At 44.4% G+C, this 24,878-nt stretch overlaps 1 protein-coding gene across 1 annotated transcript in view; it reads right to left on the bottom strand.

Annotated features, from left to right (window-relative positions):
- The window catches only part of LRRC1 (leucine rich repeat containing 1), a 694,627-nt gene that overhangs the window by 500,798 nt on the left and 168,951 nt on the right, over nt 1–24,878 (bottom strand). The window contains exon 2 of the mRNA XM_069606135.1: nt 1,704–1,821. Coding sequence (XP_069462236.1) covers nt 1,704–1,821 — 118 coding nt within the window. The remainder of the gene's footprint in view (nt 1–1,703; nt 1,822–24,878) is intronic.

Here is a 24,878-nt window from a genome sequence, read left to right as displayed (position 1 = left end):
AGAGGCAGGCGCCAACAGAATTTGACTGGCTACAAAATGTATGGAATTTTGTAGCATTGGAATGGGTAATGTATACAATACAAGGAGATCGAGTAAACTTTCAACAAGACTAGGGGTTGCGCTGTTGCACCTTCAAAGTGACTACATGGTGCCCACACAAACTGAGAATTCTGGACATACTGTGAAAGGGGTTAAAACGGTTGACAGTCCTTGGTTCAATGGGGAAGGATCTTCTGGCATAGGAGGGTGGGATGGGGTGTGGTTGTCTTTGTATGTTGTCAAAATGCAAAAATAGTATTTAAAACGGTTTTAAAATGAAGAGGAAACTTAATATAAAACAACCTTTCTGAAAGTAACAAAGTTGAGAATAAAAGAATAGAGAAAGATGAACTGTTATGAAATAACCACGAAAGGAAATGCAATTGTTGGAAAAGCTAGCAAGTGAAGGATGGATCGACCATTATCGAAAGGAAATCAGGAGAAAAAAACCTAAAGTCAAGACTTACTAATTGAACTGCATGAACTGATAAAAGCAATAACTACAAACTATTTGAAGATCAGTTATCAAAGAGTTACTAAAAGGAAAGCCAAGCAATCTCAGGAGAGAAGGAACATCCTCCGGTATTTAAGTTGTTTAGAATAGTGGTAGGGTCAAATAGGTTAGATTTGGACAGCGGATAGTTCTTCCTAGTCTGGGATACATTCACTGACGGACTAGCACCGTAGTTAGTTTTGCTAGTTAGGGAAGCCTTATCGAATCGGGAAAGACAGGTTTATCTTATTGTTTAATAAAATCATGGGTAGGCTGCCTAGTCTGTGTCCTCCTTCTGACCTACCACAACTTGAATACCATCTCAGACCCTCAGCATCTCCCCCATATATTCACATGCCACCACCTAATCTCACACACGTATCCTGTGGTCTCTGGCACTTTATCGTCCCCGCCCCCCCTCTCTTAACATACTACAATCCAGCCCTCACATCCACCCTCATTTGACCTTCAACCGACACTCCTCCTCTTCCGGTTTTCCCTGCCACCCACCATTCCCTCTCACAACATATGATCACTTACTCATCTCCCTATAGAATTATCCCCTCCTCAGACAATTCAACACGATAACATCACCTGTATCTTATGATCTCTCACTATGTTCTTCTGGAAGATTCTAGGCATTATCACCTGAGGAGCAGGGTGATCAGGTCATCAGTGATGATCAAGGTTATAATGTGCATTTACCGATAATTAAACACACAGGGATGCTGTGGGAGGCTGCAAAAGCAATCACCCTGAGAGAACTAGTTCATGCTGACAAATCACACTCTGAGGAAGTATACAAGTCCAGACCCACCCATTCAGGGAGTTTGCCTCTGATGGAAATCCATTTGGAGAAGAGTTTAAAATCACTCACCCAGACAGCTATCGGTGCTAAGCGGCAAAGCAAATACTTTAGAAAATCATGAAACTTAACAGCCAAACAGAAGTGGCCAAGCTTGTTCCATAGCGACTGCTCCGAGTTAATGTCCCCCTAATCACATCCTTTAAATATCGTGGGCAATAAGGATGAAATAAACTCAAAAAAGTTTCCTTGGAATTCCATGTGTGAGGCTATCATTGGGGAAGTACAAATTAAAGTCCCTTGAAACAGTCAAACAGTGCCACTTGTCCTACACATCAGACAGACTTATCCCTTCCCAGTACTTACCATTACGAGATACGTCCAGTTCCACAAGCTGCATAAAATTAGCGATTTCTGCAGGTAGGCGCTGAATTTCGTTGTCGCTAAGACCAAGTTTTCTTAATCGGACAAGTTGAAAGAATGGCTAAAACAAAAATAGGAATTTTGTTAAAGATCCGAACATCAGTTGCAAAACACGTTTTACAGACTCAGATCAGTTTATATGGGGTTAAATAAAGTAAGTCATATAAGCAAGGCTTAATGGTTTTTCGTCTTCATTTACCATCCAGATCATTCTCAAATGTTTACATGGCAGAGAAGGGACACAAGCAGAGTTTACCTCCCCATCGTGATTCCTTCCTGTCTCAATATACGTTTAATGCCCGCATGAGATTTTAATGCAGGTGCAAAACTGATGAATTCCTATGGAATCCGCCTTTGCTTAGCCTGCTAAAAAAAAAAATGCAGATTACATAGGACTCTCTCTTCTGGCGAGGTGCAGGAATTGAGGACAAACAATTTGGGTGGGCGCATGGCAGGATTAAACTGCTTGCGGTCTCAACTCCTCAGATCGAGGGATTATATGAAGCCAACCATCACCCTTTGTTGAAAGAAATCAAGTCACAATTATTAAGGTGGGGGTCCCCTCAATTTCGTGGCTGGGAAGAATGGATGCAGTAAAAATGGTTACACTTCCCAAAGTGTTATACATGTTCCAGGCGTTACCTATGGGGTTCCCATAGCATTTTTCCATAAGCTGCAAAGCGCAATCTCTGCATTTATCTGGAACAACAAAAGTCCAAGGGTAGCTTTAAATACACTAATGGCCCCTATAGAGAAGGGAGGGCTAGGTCTTCCAAATCTTTAAAAATATTACCAGGCAGCTCAAATCCGAGTTCTTAAAGATTGGTGCGCTCGCGGCATGGGGAAAAGGTGGGTACAGATGGAGAGTGAGGTGGGGGGCCCGCGGCTAGGGGATAAACTGTGGTTGCCTAAACGAGATCAACCCCCCTAATATGCATGCAAGCATGATAACGCGCTTGCTAGAAGATGTCTGGGATACAGCAGTTAAGAAGTGCCAAACTCACAACATTTCCTTCCCCTCTTACCCCCATATTTTGTAATCCTCCATTCCCCCCAGTTCTTGAACCCAATGCATTCACGGAATGGAAACATGCTGGTTGTGAGAGGCTTAGAGATATGTTTCCGGGGAATTACCCTAAATCTTTCTTACAATGTAAGCAGGATTTCGGTATTCGGAAAACTAGTCTGTTTCAATACTTCCAAGCTATGCACTGGATCCTAGCCCCACCGGTTCGCAAGGGGGCAGTGAGAGAACCTACCCCCTTTGAAAAAATATGTGACATCTAACCCAGGGGATAAAGCCATCAACTCTAACAAACACAACTTGTTGTTCGACCCCCTTTAGCTTCCCCCTACGCCCCAAAGTCTCATTAAGCTATAAAGTATGTTGGCACTCTACATTGAGGAAGAAGTACCGGAAGAGGATTGGGAAGCACTATTGAAAACTATACCTACACAAGGTCGATTATAATGTAGCATATGGTCCTCAAAAACTTTGTATATTGGGAATTGCTTAATAGAAGGAGTGAATTTGGTTTGAAAGGATTTGGTGGCCTGTTCCACAACTTAATGTACGCAGAGCAGAGAGAAGAAGGGGGTGGGGGTGGCGAATGGGGGGAAATGTTTGCTTGTTATTAATAAAAAATAGCAATAACTTATTTTTTTTTAAAAGCCACAGTTAAAATAACTTCGGATTTGAAGTGGTCAGCTGCCTCACCTCTGTACGGTACAGATCATCATGTAAATCTCCTTACCACGAACAATGCAGCCCCCAGGTTTCTAGATGCATGGTCTATTCATCACCATTTTAGGCTAGCTTGTGTGGGCTTCAGTCCTTAAGTGATCTTCCAGGAGGGAAGGATATAACAGCTGCATCAGATATTTTAAAAATAACTATTTGGCCTATAAATGGCCCCTCACTGAGAATCTGGTATCAACATTTTTCTAAATGTTAAGACCTTTCTTTCCCTGCGTCGACTTGCCATGCTGACACAGCTGCACAATTCATAGAAGGCAAGTCATTTTGTAGTATTGATCTCTTTACACTTTAGTTGTAGGCCTATAAAATCCAATAAACAAATGGACAACCAATACAGGTTTCAAAACTGCAGTTTAGTTTGTTTATTTGTAGAGCGCAACCGAACCCTAGGGTAACTGGGTGCCAAGTCTTTAGGATCAGCAATGGTTACAAAACTTTGCACATACAGGGGCAATCGAATATAAAACAGTACAGTGAATGGTGAAAAGGACCAGGTTACACAGTGATCCGAGAAGGAGCACAGTAGATTGTGGCGTGACTGGGTTACAGTTTGGTCTGCCGCAATCATGGCATACATTAAGATACAGGTGTCAGGGTGACGTACATGGTGGCATTAATTAGATAAAGTAACAGCTGAAGGTAGCTAAGTGCAGTGTTTGGTTATGAGCCATTCCTTGGCTTTGGCTCTTAACGACGAAAACAATGTGTCAGCTCTAATAGTCATAGGTAGTGCATTCCAGCATTTCGCTGCTAGTACAGGAAAACTAGCTCCCCCGGCCGTTTTCAGGTTGAACTTCGGGATGTTGAGTTGGTGTAGGTAAGGGGATCTAGTTGGTCTGTTAGAGTTCTGTCCGTACATTTGTCTGAAAAGTATCGTGGGGCCGTCAGGTACAAAAAAATTCTCTCACAGATGGGGAGCCAGGCGGCTTCCTTTCTGGATGTGGAGATATGGGCCTTGCGGGGAAGATTGAGAGAGCATCGGAGGGTGTTATTTTGGAGTGTCTGTTCAAATTGTGGTTCGTGGAACCAAGAAACAGTGTGTTGCAATAGTCCAATTTGGACAATATGAGGGCTCTAGTAAGTGTGAGGCAGCGGTTGGTAGATAAAAACGGTTTGCAGGCATTTATACGTTTATTGGTATAGGCTGTAGATGAGATAGTGCCGTTGATTTGCTTTTTGAGAGAGAGTGTGGAGTCAAGATACACCCCCAGTGATTCGACTTCTTTCGATACTTTTATAATTTTGCCATCAATAGTGAAGGATTGGTATCTGGGGTCACGTTTGTTGAGACGGGCCTGTGAGCCGACAATAAGCAGTTCCGTCTTTTCATCATTTAAGCAGAGGCCGTGGGTGGCCATCCATGCTTGGATTTCAAGGTAGATCTCATTCAACTTTGCAACATCCTCGTCATAACTCCCCATGAGAGCAATGAGGACCTGGGCGTCATCAGCATAGTTTGTATATGTAATGCCCAGGTCATCAAGGTGGTCAAAGAGGAGCTTGGTGAAGACATTGTAAAGCGTGGGGGAGATGCAGGATCCTTGGGGGACTCCACATTGGATTGGGACCGGGTCAGCGGCGGTGCCACCAGTTGGGGCGAAGACCCTGGTTGTTATGTCAGATAGGAAGGACCAAATCCAATTGGTGGCATCCTGGGAGAATGCCGCAGCCACGTGTTTGGTGAGAATTTGACTAGGTCGAAGGCTGCGGACAGATCCAACAGGAGCAGGATGGCCAGATTGCCCTGGTCTTTAGCTTCATCCATTTGGATTTTTAGATCCAGGAGGGCCGTTTCCGTCCCGTGCCCGAGTCTAAAGCCAGATTGTCACAGTCCTAGAAGGTTGTCTTCCAAATGTCATATTTGGAGGTATGCTACTGTGTCTAGTATTTTTAGGAGGAAGGGGACCATTGTGATGGGCCTGTAATTAGTGGGTGTGTTGGGCTCTAGGTTCGGTTTTTTGAGTAGAGGTAGGACCCAGGCCTCTTTAAGATTGTTTGGGACTACCGCGTTTTTGAACGAGGCATTGATCAAAGAAGTGATAAAGGGGGCTAGGTCTCTGGCACCATCCTTAATGACTGGGGCAGGACATAGGTCACCTAGGCAATTGGATAGTTTTAGGTTAGCGATTATGTTTATTACTTCCTCCTCAGTGATTGGTGAGAAGTGAAAGAGGGGGCACTCGGAGTGAAGAGGGCTATGCGACTGGTTGACATGGTCTTTGGTCGTGAGACAGGCTTTTTGAGATTTTATTTTAGTTTGCAGGAGAGCCATTTTATTTGAGAGCGCTTGTTGGATATTGTTACACCAGGTTTTGTCCTTGATGCAATCAGTGGGGGCACGTGTGATTCCAATTCTCTTAGGATGGGAAAAAAGCTCTTTTCGTGCTAGATTTGGCGTTCTGCATTCTTGTATTGAAAATCTCTTTTTTGGCATTCGTAATAGCAGCTTTATATGTGGCTGCTGTCAGAGAGAATTTTTCCTTAGTGGTGATCGAGGGGGCTTTTCTCCAGCTGGATTCGGCTGTTCTCTTGAGGTTACGCAGTGCCTTTAGTTCTGCCAAAAACCATTTGTTCACATGAGCAATAGGTTTAGTCTTTCTTAATTTAAGTGGTGCCATTTGATTCGGGGCTTGTTCCAGTGTGGTGTTGTAGAGTTCGACTAGGGAAATGGGATCAGTGTTGGTGGAATTAAGGACTTCAGAGGTGATCGGCTTTATTAGGGGTCTCAGGTTCTCAATGGTAATATTGCGTTTGTTTCTGGCTAGAGTTTGCAGTGCCTCTATGGAGGGTTCGGTTTTCTTATGGCTTTTGGTATAGTAAAGGTGATAAAATTGTGGTCTGAGCAGGCGTATGGTGTGATGTCAGTCACTGAGGTGTCACAGTTGACTTCACCGAGCCAGTCCAATGTTCTGCCTTTAACATGTGTGAGTCTGTTGATGAGTTGTGTTAGGCCTACTTGTGCGATAGTGTCATTAATCAGGGAGGCATTCGCCTCATTAGGGTCCTGTAGGCCAAGGTTGAAGTCACCCAGTAGAATGATTTGGGAGCTAGGTTTTCTATTGTCAGTAGGTGTGAAAAGTCCTCCTCAAAGGAGGTGATAGCACCTAGCAGTCTGTAAATAAGGTGAAAGAGTATGGTTTGGGAGCTAGATAACGGAGTTTGAAGGATAGCAGTTCGGCAGAGGGTATGTCCATGTTGGTGATTTCTCTGATATTTAAATTGAATTCAGCAATAACGGCTACTCCACCCCCAATCCCAGATTTTCTTTCTGTTCTGATGAGAGTTTTCTGGGACAGCAATTTTGGAGAGATGGTCCGGCAGCAGGATGTAGCCAGGTTTCAGTTACTGTGAGGAAATCCAATTTGTTGGAAGTGATCACGTCAGCAATGTCAGGAGATGAGCCACTAAAGAGCGTGCGTTGATGAGGGCACCTTTGAGTGTGGTGGTGGCGAAAGCCGGCGAGTCATCAGGGGAACGAGTGCCTGGTGTATCAGAGCAGGGGTTGTTAGGTTCGACTGTGTGGGATAGTGGTATAGAATGGTGCAGTGATTTGATGTCCCCCAATTGTAAAGAGAGTGTCCTGGCGGGTATATGCTTCGAGCAGAAGCAGGCGCTTAGTCAAGCATTTCCTGATTGCAAGGGGCATAGATTCAAGATGTTAGGTGTGTTTGAGCGGGAGCCTAGTTTAGCATTTCTCAGATATGTAGGGCAAGGTATGAGAGGTGTGGGTGGGGTGTCAAATTTGGCAATTCATTCTGCCGCTGAAAGAGTTGGTTGAAGGGTAGGGGTAGTTCCTGTAGGTGAAGCGGGCAATGTTTTGTCCCAAAAGTTGGGAGGGAGGTTAGATTGTGCTATATTGTGGAATAGCGGGAGGATAGACGCCATAGTGAGTGTCACATGTCTTAGAGATGCCATGCTAGAATAGATAGCTAGATAGGGCCGGTCTAGACTGATAGCGGGTGGCTAAACTGAGCAGTGTACTCAATAAGTAGCAAATGGCTAGTTTGATATCTAGCGCCTGGTTGTGGTAATATACAGGATCAGGATAAGCGCATAATCTGAGGTAATAGGCTAGTTCAGGTAAGGACACAATTTATAGTGGTGGGCTAATTCAAGATGAGCACACAGTTTACAGCAGTTGATGCTTACATGTGTCCGAGATGCAGGCACAGGGTTGTGTTATTTGTCATTAAACTAGGTACAGGATCTTGAATATGCATACAGATAGTAATATATACAAATTTAGACAATTTATCATCACCTGAACTGGATAAGGTAGGATTTTGGCATACCAGATTTGACGGTCAGTGTGCTGTGTTCGTTGGCTAAACCGGAGGCTTGATGTAGACATGCTGACAACTAGCGGGTACTCTCAGGGGGACGGCTGCTAGTACCCTTGAAATGACTTGAATACTACAACTAGTCTACGAAAACTCCACCCCCAGTTATAGAATTCCAATCCACAAATCAGTTTTAGACATCCAAAATGGTGGTCTTGTTGTGCTGACTTCTGTTTGTGAAATGCAAGTCACAGGTTTGGATCGCAGGTGGCGGGTAACTGTGGGGGGAGGGGCATGGGTTGGTTCAGCCATTCCTCCTTCTGGAGTTTGAAATAGAGTACTATCCTGTTAAATGTTTGTAATACCAGTTCTTAAAGGCAATATAAGAGCACAAAACTGGTACAAAATTCTCTATAAGAACGAATAATTATTATGAAGTTGTTTGTAGTCTCTCTGCCATAATACAAAAAGCCTATGTACAGACTGAATGATTCCAAAGCCTTGGATCTCACTCACAGATTACATCTGTTGACCTCCTTCGGGATGCCTTTATCAACCACAGGGTTCTAGTGCATACTCCTCTCACAGCCGCTATGTGCATGGACAGGTTCCTGAACCTCATCTAGTCTTTCCTGCAGGGGTAATTTGTTGGTCTCTCTAGTGTGAGCACGTAATGATGCTGGTGAGCTACCAACACAGGTGGCCACTCCTATAGTCTTGTGCCAGTTAATCCAGACTAGCATCTCCTGGTTGTCTCTACCAAGTTCCTGTCTTTTGGCTGTGACAGATGGTCGGAAAGTAGAAGTCTTCAGCTAAATTGCACCCACCAGGCACTGTTTCGGTCTATTGCCTGTGCCAGCACGGCATGGATAGTGCCTACTGATCCCTCAGCCAACCAGGTGCTCACTTTGTCAATGGGGGAAATGTTCTCCTGACGTGGCTCCGAACTGCCCTCTTGGCTTCCCTAAAAGCAGTCCACCACGCTGCAGCAAGTCTTATTCCGGGAGCACTGAAATTTGACCGAATATCCTCTCCCCAATACCCCCAAAATCCTACGTGAACTACATTGGCTTCCACTCCAAGCCAGGATACTGTTCAAGACTGCATGTGTCATCGACAAAGCAGTCATGAGTAGCACACCAGCGTACCTAGCGGCTAAGCTCCACATATTTGGTGGCACACACTCCTCGTGCAGCAAAATCAACCAATTGGCTTGAATCACACAGAGGACCTGCAAACAATCCTTTTCTTGTCATGCAACCACCCTCTGGAACTCTATCCCCACCCCCAGTGGCGACAATTACCCAATTTCGCAAATCTTTCAACAACACTTGACCAAGGGCTAATGCCAGTGGACGCACATACCGACGCACAGACGTCACAGTACTGAGCTACTGTTAAGAGATGCCAGCCCAAATGCCGGCCACCCACACTCTTTACAGCGCTCTGCTCCTCATGAGGTAGGTCCGCGCTTTAAACAATAAAAGTCACTAAAACACTGGACTACTGTAGGGTTTCACTCTGAAGGACTGTTTTCTTTACAACTGTGAAATTCAACTCATCTGCAAGCATTTGAATTGTAGAGGAGATGTGCCATTCCAGTGAACACAAACTTTGAACCATGCAGCTCACCTTGACGCTGGGTAATATTACCCTTTTAGAATTATTACAGATTTTCTAAGTCAATGGGAGGGTCAGTGGTGTCGAAGGGCGGGCACTGGAGCAGCTATTGACCGCTGTGAATGGTTGCACTAACACCTATATGTCCAACAGTCATGAAAGTCTTGCAGCACTTCCTAAAGCACCACAGTTCTAGTTTTAGAGCGGCTCCAGGTTTCTCCTCTTTGCCCGGGGCTGCATGCTCCTGGATTTCTCATCACACATTCTTGCAATTCACTCAGTACCAGACTACAACTCCTGGTCCTGGTTGTCCATGGCTTACATCTTTGTGGCCTTAAAGTGTCTTATGTATTGGGTTCTGCTTTTTCCAATAAAGTGATAGCCCAACTCAGTTACCTTCTCTCAGGTTCCACTGACAAGAGACGGTAATGGAAAAGGGAATTAATCTGAATGTTCAACTGACTTGGTAAAAAAGGATTAAAACTAATGTTTAGGGTCTCTTGTGATGGGCCAAATATTGCAGGCTCAGAATAATTATGTACACAAACTAAGCCTCATGCAGGGATTTAGCACTTAAAATGCTGTTCTTCCCATTCTAGATGAGCTCCTACTGCTGAAGTGCAATGCTTTTCATTGCCCTCGAGCCCATACCTACCCACCATGGTCATATCCTTAAGTTTGTCCAAATAGGTCTGCAGAAATTAAAGGACATCTTCACATTTGGAAGGGTGGACTGCTCTGAGGATATATACAAATGATAATGGGTGGCATTGTATACAGGTAAGGACCTTTCAGTACTGTTACCCAGGTCAATATACAGTGCTTCCCCTCCGAGCATCATAGAGCGCTCAACCAACGTCTCAGATAATCTCACATCCTCCTAGCTTCTTCTATATACTCTAGCAGGTCTCCCATCCATTCATTCATTCATCAAGCTCAACATATGCAGTCTCCCACCAAGCCGTCAGGTAAGTATTCTCCCATTAGCCCTTCCTCTCCGAAAAACAGATCCACTCAAGTACCTCTACTGGCCCCAGCCATGGCAAAGCATGCCCCTCAGACATTGGTAATGCAATGGCTCCAGTGGCAGCAATAATTCTAATGTCTCAGACCAGCTGGGGAGTGTGGCGCACTTCTGAGTTGTAGGGAAAGGTGATGGCACCTGCAAAATTCCACCCCCTACGCCAAATCCATTCACGCCACCACTCACTGCTGCTAAACCATCACTGGGCTTAGCAAAAACCAATAAGATGCCATTGCCCAAATCTGCAACCTCAGCACCATACAGCAGTCAGCATAGCTCTAACTGGCTCTGCACTGCCCACCTCCTGCACGGCCGGTGCTTAGGCAACAACTGGGAGATCTGCTCACGTCGCTTACCCACCAGATTTCCACCTGTCCATCACAGCTCAGAATGCACATGGTGGAGGAAGTTATTCAACCTACTTGGCTAATGAAAATGTTTAAAAAAATAAACATTCTCAGGATTATCAAAAAAAGTTATGTTGTACACAGTCGAAGCAATCAAAAATAAATCTCACAAGGAAATGATAATGAGGTAGGGGGAGAATGAAGTAGCAAAAAGAAACCCTTCAACAGATCAATGAAGAAACACAAAACGTAACACTAACTGATCGCTTCAAACTTTAGGAAGGCTTTAAATACTTTCGTCACAAAGCCTTTAAGGTGGGCTGAATCCGCTCATCCTGATGAAGACTGCCAATAAACAAGCATTGGCAAAGCCAACAGTTTTGGCTTTTGTGTAGGTATGGGAAAGGCCTTTGCCAGGCACTGATAAAGGAACCACGTTGTCATAATATCACAACAGCTGAAACATGTAATGATTACCGGGCATATGATTTCAGTACCTGACAAAAGCCCATCTAAAATGTCAAGACAAAACTGTTGGCTTTGTCACTGCTTGTTTTTAATAGGACTGAGTACAAGTGCCAGATATAAATCAAGTAGCTAAAGGCACACTTGGTGAAGACTGTTTTATTACACCAGTAGCCATTTTCAGTTACAATTAAGCCATTGACTCTCAGAAAACCGCTTAGAAAAATACTGGCTGGCTAAAGCTTGATTTTACTACTTGATAGAGGGAGATCAAAGAGATCCTGCGGGTGTGAGGGGCATAGGGTGGGTGGAACTGGCCATATGGATTAGCAAGACCATGCCCAGTCAATGGGTGGATACAAAAAAAAAAAAAAACACCCACAATGGTTTTCCTCATCACACGTCACCTCCCTCCTACCTGTACTCCAATGCAATTGTTTGGGCATTTAGGTGGAGCTTAAGCCAAAACTAAAAAAGACAATTCGATCTGTTATTACCCTGTCTATCCAATGCCAGAGTAATGGGTCTAGGTGAAATTGCGAAAGACCACAAGCCAAGCTGATTGTAATCTGCTTTCCGAGTTTTTTTTGCCAGATTCCTGTCCCGCAAGCAGAAATCTGGCAGATGCACACTCACAAACCCAGTGAAATGCACCCAATTGTGAAATATTCATACGGAAACGCGAAGCGCATGCAAACATTTGCTGCAGTGGATTTGGTGGGTGTAATCCAATTTGTACTGTAAAAATGACGAAGAGAAATGTGTAGCTGCTTGGCTTTGTGCAATTTGGCAGAGCATCACTTTAAAAAAAAAATAAGTTAATTAATCAATCATAAAACAGTTTAACTAACCACTGCTTGCAGGGGATTAGAAAGTGGCCAGTTACACCCGTGAAAGCTATCAAGAAAGAACAGTACATCTAGCAAGCGCACAAAGCGGATCGGGGGGGGGGCGGAGTGGGGGGGGTGTGGGGGGGTGTGGGTGGGAGCTGGGGAGGGGGGGCGGGACAGAGACGGTAAAATGCTTAAAGTGTGTAACCAAGGGTGAAGGGATCCTAAAGTCTAAAGGTGCCCCGAGGTAAAGTGGGAACAGAGTGGGCAAAGAGGCCACGCCACATAGCTCACATAGCGGGACTGCGCAGGCACAGTTTGAGTCAAGTGGGCAGCATGTGTGAAGGGGTTATAATGGGAGTGAGGCGTGGACAGTAGGGCACAGAGGCATATAATGGTGCAGGTGGCTGGGCACAATGTGGATGAAGAGAGTGGATGTGGGTGCATAACGTGAATGAGAGTGTTCCGATTTGATCAGGGGATGCTGAATGGATGAGGGCGCACAAAGTGTACAAATGTTACCGGCCCAATGTGCTTTAGGAAGCACACCTTTCCACTAATTTGCTATATAGCTCCCTGGCTGAGCACCTCCCACAAACTGTATAATGTTACTTTTAAATCTTCGGTTAATGTTATAATGTGCTTTAAAAAGCAATATTTACCACTAATGCACACAAATACATTGGGCAGAAAACGCATGGCTTGCCCATAGCTACTTCTAAAATGAGCCCCACGCCTTACTATTGCAGGGGGAGATTTGCATCTCTGTTGAAAACGAGCCTGCATTGATAGAGCCAACAATAAAGTAGACATGTTGACAGCACACGCGCTGCTATAATAACCGTGCCTCACATTAAGCCCGGCCCTTTAGTCTGTCTGCCCACAGTCCTAGTACCACGACCACTGGCACAATGGCGACGAGCGCCAGCGCACAGCGGCAACGTGATGCGAGGCTGCGTCAGAAGGAACGCGCGCACAACAGTGGCCAGACAGCTGGGTCTGGGATGCGGCCGATGACATGGCTCTCAGCCCCCCGAATCAAAGTAATCCCACTCAGCATGCCGACGAATGCCCGAGATTTCACGGAGCGGCGCCGAGAGAAAAGCTGGGCCAGAACAAGTCATTCCTGACGGACACATGCAGCAGTGCCCTCTGGCGGGTAGGAACAGATGAGTAACATACACACAGTGCAATGCACGATTAATTCTCAAGTGGCAAACAAAGAAGCAACTGTTTGCCAAGTCGCCTGCTTTGGAAATTGCAGTATAAGCTAAAGGGGTGACATGTTGTAAACGATGACACCGGGATTTATTTGCCTGGGTTTGGTAATGCTAGCACATTAGCAATACTACCCACTGCAGAGCCCCATGGGTGTTGGGAAGAATTCTCATAAATGTGCCAATTCCTCCCACCTTGGAGCCCTCCAGCTCTTTGCTAAACTTTGGGACTTTGAACTTTTAAAATCTGTTTGGTTTCTGTCTGTGTTCTTTGGTTATGGAGTTTTAGACAACTCCATAGGCATCTTTCCATTTGTGTCGCACAGCACCCTCAGTGCAGTGACACAAGGAAGCCTTCCAGGCTTTCCCACGGTTTAAACACCTTCTCTGGGATAAACTACTGTTTCCCAGAGAAAGTAAAGTGAAATTGACTTTACTAGCCTTTTTAAATTCCTAGACCCACCACACCCCATCTTACAATAGAGTGCTGGAGGTGTTACTTAGTATCCCCTGTGTCTAGATAGTCATGTAGCAGTCAAATGCTACCGTTCCCCCTCGAAATGGCAGTGGTTTTACAACAAATTGCCATGATTTTTCCCGACCACGAACACCGGTAGCTTCAAATCGCGAGAGCAATGTTTTTCAAGATGGCGTCTGAGCCCCCTCTGTAAAAACAGGTCCTGGTCTTTTTTCACTGTTTCGTTGTGGACAGGTCCTTCTAGAGTTTTACTCGGCACGCCAAACCAGGTTTGGTTCCTTTGTTCATTCGCCTTTGGCGGACTTCAGGACTGAAGACCGCCTCTGGCGCCCGAGTGTCTGGGGTGGGCAGGAAATGAGGGAGTTGCCCGAAACTCCCTGTGCTTAGTCTCCTAGGAGACCCAAGTGCACTTTGGATTGATTGGCTGGCTGTATGTCCAGCAAGGACAGCCACCCTCCTGGGTGAGTGGCAGCTGGGCTGGAATGAATGGGAGAAAACTGGATAAAAGGCAAGTCTCTTGGCTTGGAAGGCAGAGCTGACACCTGGAACGAAAGAACCGAAGACGAGCTTGAAGAGGACGGCTGCTGCAACTCCTGGACCGTTGGTTTGCCCGGTGAAGCCCTGCTGCAGGTCTGAATTGCTAAGTTCATCTCGACAGAGAACCCCTACAAGGACGACTTCTCCCTTTGAGTTGGTGGGACCAATCAACTCGACACTAAGCCACCTGGATGCCATTCTCAGAGCTGGTTGTATTTTCCTCAGAGTGCTGCATGAAACCAAGTAAACAGGGTGAGGGACACCAGTTTGTGTGCTTGACTACAGCTACCGGAATTGAAGATTTGCAAGTTGCCAGCTTTTTGACCAGTCCCAGTGCAGGAGTCCCCGGACGTCCTCCCTCTTGTCCCCAGGACTGAGGCCCAGGAACAACGAGATCAGCAGGAACTGCCAGGAACAGAGGTCACCAGCTGCATCTTTTTCTTCATTTGTAAAAGGTACTGTAAAATCAGAGAGTACTTACCTCTCGCGGCCAAAGTGATTGAAACTTTCCCAACTCACATGCCTAATCAGCTTGTGTGACCCAACATAAGATTCTTCTTGCTACAAATTATTCCTAAGAACTGTTGCAGAGACTTTTCCGTTTATTTACCAAACCTGCTTTATCCTATCCAAGACTTTAGCCCATTGACTTTGGCCTAGCCTATTGAATGGACTATTCTGGTGAACTCTAAATATCTGCACTACCTAAGAAATAACTGTATTCTTTATATGTTCTGATAAACTATGCCTTTTTGCTCCTCCTTCACAGTATTCTGAATGCTTCAGAAACTTAGAGTGTACAGTACTGAAGTATATTTGTGTGTGATTATATTGCCTCATTCTTAAGAATGTTTTATAACTGACAGTTAAATAAATATGTATTTAACAAAGAAATCTTGAGTGTAAGTTTATTTGAACACCTGTGATTGCAGACCTCTATGTAACATTACAGCTCACATTCCCTCTTGAGATAAGCCTGGCTGCTCAGCTCTGCTACCCAAAATTGTAGTACAGACTTCAACCAAAGTTTGGTTTTGCTTACAACTGTAGTCCTAGTTGTGTGTAGTGGTCCCAAAAGGGTACTGCATACAAACGTTGCCTAACCATGGGAATCGAGCAGCACAGCTTTAGAGTAATCGCACAGAAATTACCAGCCGAAAGAATTCTTGTGGCAGTGATGAAATTGTTACAGTGAAAGCAAATGCATGAGCTTGGAAGATGCTGCTTTGCACGCTCGCCCAACAGTTAATTTGCTAGTCTCCACTAGCCAACATATCAACCAGGCATGAGGAAATAGCAGTTGCATGCTACATCACCCCGAAGTGGCTTTTCAAAACACTGATGCATAAATCACATGCATGGCCCTAATAGTGTCCTGGCATGGCATAGCCCTCTGCCTGCTGTACCACCTTATGGATCCTGCTGCAAAATATCAACGCTTCTCATGTCTGCATTTAAACAGTAGCTGGGTGCAAAACAGGACAAATCACACGCAAAAGGTGCATGCTCCGATTGAAAAATGTTTGAATTAAACAAGGCGTTCAGATCCACTTTGTCCATGCCAACCCAGAATCCCACGTCCTGCAAGATATATGGGATACCAGGTGTTGCCCTGTGCGAATGACTAAGCCAGTGGTGCCTTGTCAGAGCCTGGTGTTTGTTACATGGCCAAAGGAACATTACTGACAACAGAATACATGTAAAGGGTTTAATTAATAAAAAGTAAAGCACAAGAGTGTTACATTGGAATCTGTTCAGAATGTGGTTGTAACAAAGCCTCTTGAGAAACAGTCCTTCAATTCGGGAATAAATGAAGGACAGACAAAGGCATTCAGAAAGTTACAGACAGGAAGTTCCTATTTAAGTCGCTCTACCATTCAATCTTCAGCACTTCTTCTGCTGGTCTACGAAGTTATGGCCGCCTTCCTTTGTCAAGTGTCCAAAAAGTCCTCCCCTTCACTGGAGCTCTTCTCTACATTACTTAAACCCCTCTTCTTGGGGCCAAGAGGCTTTCCCCCCCTCAGTTCTTTACTTTGGGACGTGGTGCCCTGCTCACCGATACATGCCCAAGGATATAGAGTGTCTCTGTCGCTCCCCACTTTTGTCCACCCCTCTTCTGGATTCCATGAGCTTCCCTCTTCCGTTACACATCACCCCTTCTTCTGGGGTCATTCACTGTCTTACTACATCTTACCCCCTCATTTCTCCTGGAACATGAATCTTTCTTTTGGTCTTAAGGGGCTCTACTCCCACTCATTAGAGCACACCTCTCTTCTAGAGTCGAAGGGCCTCACCTCTCCCTCACAGCGGCACATCCTCTATTGAGGCACAGGGGCTCTTCTGACCCTCACTGGAGCACACCCATTCTCTGTAGGTCAAGGGGTTCCATGTCCCTTCACTGGAGCAGACTCCTCTTCTGGTGTTTTGCGAGGGCTCCTCCCCCTCACTGGAGCATACCCCTCATTTGGAGTCCAAGGGGCACCTTCTCCCCCTCACTGGACCTCTACTCAGCTCAAGGTGCTCCCTTGGTCTGGTGCTCTCCTGTTTAATCGGCAAAATCATCCCGTGCTTCCTCTCCAAACTTGTCACCTTAGCACAAAAGACATTGTCTGTGTTTCTTAACTTCCGTTATGAAGCACCGACAGTTCTACCACTGTCTGCGAAAAAGTTTTGAATTGGTTAATTGGCTTGCTATTCCAAGTCAGGTGAAGGAAGTCGGGCTTGCAGCCCTCTTGGATTTTTCAGTTGGTTTCCAAGTGCAGAAGCTGGTATTCATCTGCTGGTCTGCTCATGACTCACCCCTGGTTCTCCCCCAGCACAGAAGTTCATTTTGTGGGATCGATGTGGTTAAAAGGCCATATCAATGGGCAGGAAAACCTCCAACTCGTTCCCACCTGTGGGAAATCGTTTTTTCCTTTGCGAAATCTAAGGCAGTCTTCCTCTTCTTAAATGCTGCAGCTACATGGGAGGAAGAAAATCGTTCTTCAAACATGTTGCTGCTGGTGGGAGGGTTGGCATAAGTTAGGTTATTCCTTTTAAGGATCTGTACCTGTTGACTTGGGGTCTGTCTGGATGTGCTAATGTTTCCAACTCCCTGCAAGGCACTGCAGATTTTGCATCTTGGGTGGTGCAGTCCCAAATAACCAGCTTCTTTGGGACCTGGTAGTTTCAGAGTCATTGCTTGCTCGGGGGGGGGGGGGGGGGGTTAGAAATCGTTCAGGACTGGTTTTGTCAGTCCTACTCTCGGGGCGCACCGGGGATCAGGGGGGGGGGGGGGGAATTGTGGGCACCAGGGACTGGATACATTGTTAGCACTGCGAGTTTGCCACAGTGCCACAAATAAATTCCCTCATGACAGAGGCAGCAGGCCTGAATAAAGCACGTTTGCAATATTTTCCCCACACTGACGAGTAAACAAATGGATAAGATAGAATTCAACAATATTCTACAATAAGAACATACTTCCAGGTAGTGCAAAATCAGATGACTAAAGTACATTCAATTTGAGAGTTATTTACTCAGCAATTCAAGACCCCTCAGACACATTATATTGCTTTTAACCCACACTATTCACTAATACTCAAAAATACTAGGACACTGAAAACTTCAAATATATAGTTTGCAAACAAAAAACAATGCTATGTCTTCACTCTGAAGGGTACAGAGATCTGAAACGTGCTTGACCCGTTGCGATTGGGGCACATCTCCCAGAACAGGTTCATTCTCAGTACAGGGGCTGCCACACTTTTGTAAAATGTGATGAACAATAAACGGCCTAATGCTCTTGCCAATACAGCCCACAAAAATGCAAGGTGGCGTCATACGTTGGTTGCAGGCTCTTGTTTTTGTTGCAAAGACGGCACTGGCAAAAACTGCCCTACCCCACAGGGGAAGACGGTGGATCATGTGAAACTATGGGAAGCACTTCTTCTGACAATTGCCTTCATTACAGGGTAGACTCACTAGGCCGTTGCTTCCAATGTCTTGCTTTCATGGAACAGAAGGGCAAGCCACTGGCATAAAAGAAGCACAAGAGATACCGGATGATTAAGACGCCCCGAAATTCAATAATGCAGTACGTCCAGCTACTTGAAAACATTAGGAAGCCCTCCATGAAGCAATGTTGGGTCAGGTTATAGGTAGTTCATGCATTCAACAACACTGGCGGTAGTGAGAGAAATTAAGCACAATCACAACTGTAACGCACTTAAAAGATAAATACGCAAAATCCAAATATGAGCATGTATGAAACGTACATACATTAACTTGTAACCGTCAAACTAATGAGGCAGAAAACTGGAGAAAGTATATTCACAACGGATGTCCATCGAGGGTACTAAATATCAACGAGAGCGTATGAAAATCTAAAAAAAAAAGTAATACAAGAGAGGAAATCTCCTCAGAGGGCCCGACGAGCAGAGCTCTGGAGAAAAAGAAAACAAGACGCCATAGGATTTCAAAACTACGCTCCCTTCACCGAGGCTGCAGGGAACCTAGGCAGCTTCACACTAGTTTATCCAATAGAGAATTTGCCCTTGCCCCCACCTACAGACTTAAAAGTGTAGTAAGGAAGAGACAGGCAATCTGCTTCTCAGAATGAGCAAACTCACTCCAATTTGATTAAAGACTTCCAAGCCTTAAAAATATTGCTCTTCAAGAATCCATTCCCTGAGGAATAACGTTAGCGCTAGAAATATAGAGAGATGGACACTGCATTTGTAATTCCATTGCTCAACCCAAAACCTAGAATTTGGAAATGTTTTTCCACCACAGTGTACTGCTCCAACAGTGCTTTGAATACGTTGTCCTTTTACTTTTATTGTTCCCCTCGCAAACCTGGGAGTTTGGGCCCCTGTTTATGCTCCCTCCAACACAACTCGTCTGCCCTCTGGAGTGTCTTGTAGTGCAAAATGTTACACCATCAGCCAGAGCTGGTCGTAGACATTCTACAATTTAGCTCCTAAAACTTGGTTGGAGAAGAGCTAGTGACGGAGATGACTGGCCAATGGAAAAAAAAGCTCCAAGAGGGAAACCATACTGCTGCAGGCAACATGGACAACTGTTGTATAGAACGCAGTACATCAGGGAAGCACTGTTCGGTTGGGGCGGGGCATAAGATGTGAACGGTCTATGGTGCTGCACTGCCCTGGGATCGTTTTACCACACTATGTGGGTATGTTTGAAAGTTAGCACTACTGGCAGAAAGGTACAGGGAAAAGGTCAGCTGTTGTGTCACAGTCGGTCCCGATGGAACCAAAGCTGTTACTTGGGATTTGGGGAGAGACAGTCTATTTGCGACATGAGACACTGTTAATCTTCAACACCTGCATGATTGCAAACAGGAGCATCATCGTTTTGTGGGGGTTGAGGGAGACCCTCAAGGTGTCTAAATGGGTTCTAGATATGAATACGGGTACGGGTTGCCCCAATAAATTCGGGAAAATCTGGAACAAACGAGCAGATACCAAATAACTACACCCGTGTGACACTGAGCATCATCCTAATGTCTAGATCCAGGAGTTGCACTGCCTCAGATGCGCCGTTGCTGGTAATGGGAAACTGACTCGCTGCCAGAGTAATGACGTGTTGAGAGATTTTTTTTTGCCCAGTCTTGCTGTTTTTTTAGAAATAGAAATACCCATCAGGGTGAAAGAAGTGTCAGCCCGAACAGCAGAAAGATTACATAAGATAAAGTCACTGTGGATGAAACAACAAAAAGCCTTCTAGGTTAAATTCATACACATTCCAAAGCACCTATTTTCTGCTCTCAGACCTATGCATCATGTCCAGTATTAATTCAGTGAAGCAAGTGCCATTGTTACTCACGTGAAAAGTAAAAAATGGGCCAAGAATAACTACTTCCTTTCTATCGGCCCAGACCTTTTCCCATCCGGATCAGCTCTCAGATTACCCAGCTCTCAATACTCCAGCAAGGATCACGGAATCAAGTAAAAACTGTTGTGTGTGGACAAGTTCTGGCTTATATATTTCATTTTACTGACAAAACGAAGGCTAAAAAGATCAAAAAATCCAATCTTTGTTTTAGCAGTCAATCAGGCAAATTTGGACCCGTGTACACAATGAGGGATTTTGAAGATGGAATTTTGGTACCTTCACCTTTTCAAATCTTCGGTTAGGTAATGCGGTCTGAGAAAGTTTGCTACACAGAGGAGTCAGAATTTAGCTTGGCTCTTAGGAAACTTGCCTCCTCAATTTGTCTAGCGAGTGAGCAGAACGGCACAGGCGATAATAAACCTCCTTGTTGAAGTCTGTCTGCATCCTGTTCGTTTCCTGACATATTGCATTTTCGACTAATTGAACATGTACATTAGAAGACATTGTGCCGATAGCAGTTATTTATACAACATAGTTGCGCTGATACCAGGTATTTGTATACAACATACGCTTGCATCATGCTCACAGCCGTCTCAAACCATAGATTTAAGTTGGCTCGTGACATTGTATACAAGGTCATAAAAGCAGGCATTATGTCAGGTTGAGACTCCTAATGTTTGCACCTTTTAAAGACAATATGGAGCCGAAGATAATTTTCCTAAAATAAACTGAGAATAGAAAGTGTTTCAATAGAGCATGAGAGGCATTCCTCAAAAGAGTTTATGCAAATACTTCCGCCTCTTGCTCACTACCATGATAAAAAGAGTGCACCTGCGAGACATGAATAATTTAACACCTGAGAGACATAACTCAGAATATATCTAGGGCCTTTCAGTACAATTATCTATGGACTGGGTCGTTGATGCCAAGCACATGCACAAAACTGTTCTTGTGGAGATCGCAATGTTGCCACTTGTGTAAAGTGCTAAGATCCAAGCATTTGGAAAGGGATTACCAACAAAGTAAGTCAACACAGGCTCCAGAACACTTACTTTGGAGACTGATTTCGCAGCATGTTCCTATAATTCGGATGTCGTATGTAGAGAGCATACCTTGGCAATTGGAGGGTTTGAGTTTACTTATGATGTTTTCTACCTCGTTAGCTTTTCGCCTCGATATATTAAAGGGTTGATGGGTGTGAGGAAGAGTGGCAGTTATTCCAGTGAGAATAATGTGCTGAAGGTCGGTCAGTAAACTTATTTTTGGCATTGATTTTGGTTTGTAATGTAGAGATTTTGTTGAGGAGCGCTTTTTGTATATTGGTGCACCATGTGCTGTCTTTGCTACAGTTGTCTGGTGGGGCTGAGGGTGCTTCCAGTTCTTTAAGTATCTTGAAGAGCTCCTTGGTGTTAGATTCCGCTTGCAGAATTTGCTTGTTATATGGCTCTTTTTTGGCTTGGAGAATTGCCCCGTTGTAATTGACGGATGATAGGATAAGGCTGTCCTTATTCACATCGGAGGGAAGGCTTTTCGAGCAGGCCTCAGCAGTTCTCTTCTCCTTGCGTTCTCCTCTCAGGTGTGGCGTGGACCACGTGTTAAGGTGTGCAGAAGGTTTGGGATTCCGTAGTTTAATTGGGGCAATGGTATTCATGGCTTTATGTATAGATTGATTGAAGGTATCGACTAGGACAGTGGGGTCCGCACACGACACCGAGGCATTGTTTAGTAGAGGTAGGATAAGTGGGAGCAGTTTCTCCTTTGTTATGTCCCTTTTATTTCTCATGCTGATGGATGGAGCAATGTTCTGTTTAGAGCATTGGTTATGGACTTCGATGTTAAAGGTAATTGTGTGATGATCTGACCAGGCACAGGGTGTGCTGCAATTCAAGTCGGCCAGCCAATCAAGGGTTCTCCCTTTGTTGTGGGTGGGTTCCTGAATGCGATAAAATGAGATAAATTGGGATAAAATGGCAAGAAGTTAGAAGTTGTGAATGAATACAAGTATTTAGGTATAAACCTCAATAATGAGATCTACCTTACCTATTAGAATTGCAAAGTAAAAAGTAAAACGGCCTCTTCACAAGCCAGAATAATCAAGTCCAGATCCGGGAAGTTTTCATAATCATCCATTATTACCTTTTACATTATAAAAATTACTCCTACTGTTCTATATGGTGCGGAATCCAAAACCCACACACCAGAATCCTTCGGACTAAAATTGAAGGAATCTACTGGAAAAGTGTCTAAGCACTACCTAAAAGCCTCCCAATGTGCATGATCAAGTATGAACTTGGTTTGCCATCCCTAGCCGCAATGTATAACTGGAAAGCCTATTCGTTATACAGAAAATGTCTCATGTCAACAAATGCGAATAAGATTCTAGGTAAATTGTCGAGATACATGCTGAACTCTGATTCGATTTTGCCTGTAATTAGAAATCCCATGTGATCTGCTCATTAACTAGAGCTGGCATCTCCAAAGTCTTATTAAATGAAAATCGTAATCGAGCTAAATACAAGCTGTGGCATATTGACTGGATTGCCACTGTTGAAGCACGTAGGAAATATAAATTGTATAAAGAGAACTTATTTCCTGATAAAAAAAATGTGTTTTTGTTTTAACCTCTGTAAAACCAAAGAAGTATTAGTAAGGCAACGTAAAATTATTCCCCGATGACGACGTCTGTACATTTGGCTGTGCTAAGAAACGAGCCGAAAACCTAAAGCACTTATTAACTGAATGACCTAAGCTGACAAATTACCAAAACACTTAAGACTGTATTTCAAGGAATTTAGGACTATGACAACAGAAATGCTGTGGTTAGAATTAGTGCATTCTAAACTGACAATGGTCCAGATTGCAATTGCAAAATGTATGTTACATCTACACCTTGAATAACTAGGACATATTTACTATAGATGTACCCGATACATGATTCTGACTATATCTGTTTCATGATATTGTGTATTCTTATACACTTGTTTTCATTCATAACTTAAAATGTAATTTAATCATTTGTTGTAATTCCGAATTTATGTAAAAACACAAATGTCAATTTGATAATTGATGTAGATTGATAAATATTGAAAGGTTGAATTATTTAACCTAACCAATACAAAAAATTTAAAAAGATCAAACTGCACTGTTTTCTCTATATGAAATCGAACACAAATGAGATTTGATTTCCATGAAGTCCAATGCATTTTTGTATTGGAAAGTGCAGTTTAAAACGACAGCATTTTGTGCAACTTAAATGCAGCTTACTTTTGTCAAATTAAGTACTATTTAAAATGGAATCCATGAGTTGCTATCGGCATACAGAATGACGTGGACCATAATGTTGTCATGAAATATCCCATGACGGAATATAATTTCAAATTGTCGCTGGTGGGAGCCTAGGTACCTACACAACAGATAGTAGCTCTGACAATTCTTTCTAATCACAAAAATGGTGCAAAGTGTAAAACTCATGCAATCCCATATCATGAAATGCACAGATAGAACTATGTGTGATGTGAAAGGTCAAAGGCGCTTAAAAGTATACCTCTTACAGGACATTTATTACCTCTTCAGGCCAAAATCTGTAGATCTGAAGTAAATTAATCGAAATAGGTTGGAAGCCACACCAGTCCTCCGATTTCGTAAATGGGGAGTGTACATGTGGAAAATAAAGACTGTATTTTAGCCCTCATGTTGATATGTTTTTGTAAAGTTAAGGATTTTGAGAGATTTGACAAGAAATAGAAGTGTATTTAGAATGCAGAGTATTCTTTTGAGAGGGCTCGAGGACCACCAGATTAAAAAGGGGTTCCGAGCCCCTTCTTTACACCCCTCATTGAGTTCTGACAAAAGTGGCCCCAATTGGAAATATTTGCGCACCCCCAGGAAATATCTGGGGAAAATAGACTGTCTAGGAGCTAATATTTTGCCAGTGGAAGAGAACGTGGCAGTGAGTGATCCTGCGACCCTGTCAGCGATGTAGGCCTGGGGCGGTACTGCAGGCATCGCACTCAAACATCCGCACAGGCAAAAATGTCCAGGCCAGATCATTCGATGAGAGTTCATGGGTGTGGGGGTCGTAGGCAATGCAAACACCCCCTGGCCTGGAAGAGGTGTCCCCCTCACTCATACAAGGGCTCACAATATAAAAAGGAACATCGGCGGGGGCCAGAGTGTTGACAAAGAACCCTCGAGGTGAGAGACAGATACAAAATCTGACGCTGGGCTAGAAGCTCTGTGTGTCCCCTTTTCTCCATTCCTAAACTTGTGAGATCACTCAATCTGTACCGGGCAGAGGACCAGGAGGAAGAAAGGGCGCTTCAGTGTACATGGCAGGCCGCCAGGGAGCGAACCCAGGGGTGGACTGGCCTATAGGAAACACTGGAGATTTCCCAGTGGGCCTCTGCACCCTGGGCCTCTTGTGTGGCATTTCCAATTTTTCTCATAGGAAAAGCATTGGGCTTGCTGACAATGGGTCATATGGGGCCACTTTGAACATTATTTCCAGGGCCTATTTTAGTTCCCAGTCCACCCCTGGGCGCACCAACGAAGCAAGCCGTATCATGCAGCGACTGCATCACTGAACGCCCTTAAATATCGTAAATGGTGACCCATCGATGGCCGCCCTATTTGTAATCATCTGGACATCCCACGGCCAAACGTGAGAGATATCGGCCGCCTATGGACTGAGATATCGATGGCCAAGAATGATGCGTGTTGAGAGCTC

This window comes from Ambystoma mexicanum, chromosome 4p (assembly GCF_040938575.1).
Source record: "Ambystoma mexicanum isolate Mex_15411 chromosome 4p, UKY_AmexF1_1, whole genome shotgun sequence".
Classification (NCBI taxonomy): Eukaryota; Metazoa; Chordata; class Amphibia; order Caudata; family Ambystomatidae; genus Ambystoma; species Ambystoma mexicanum.
Note: the sequence above shows the minus strand (reverse complement) of the source record. Positions and strands in the feature narration are given on the sequence as shown.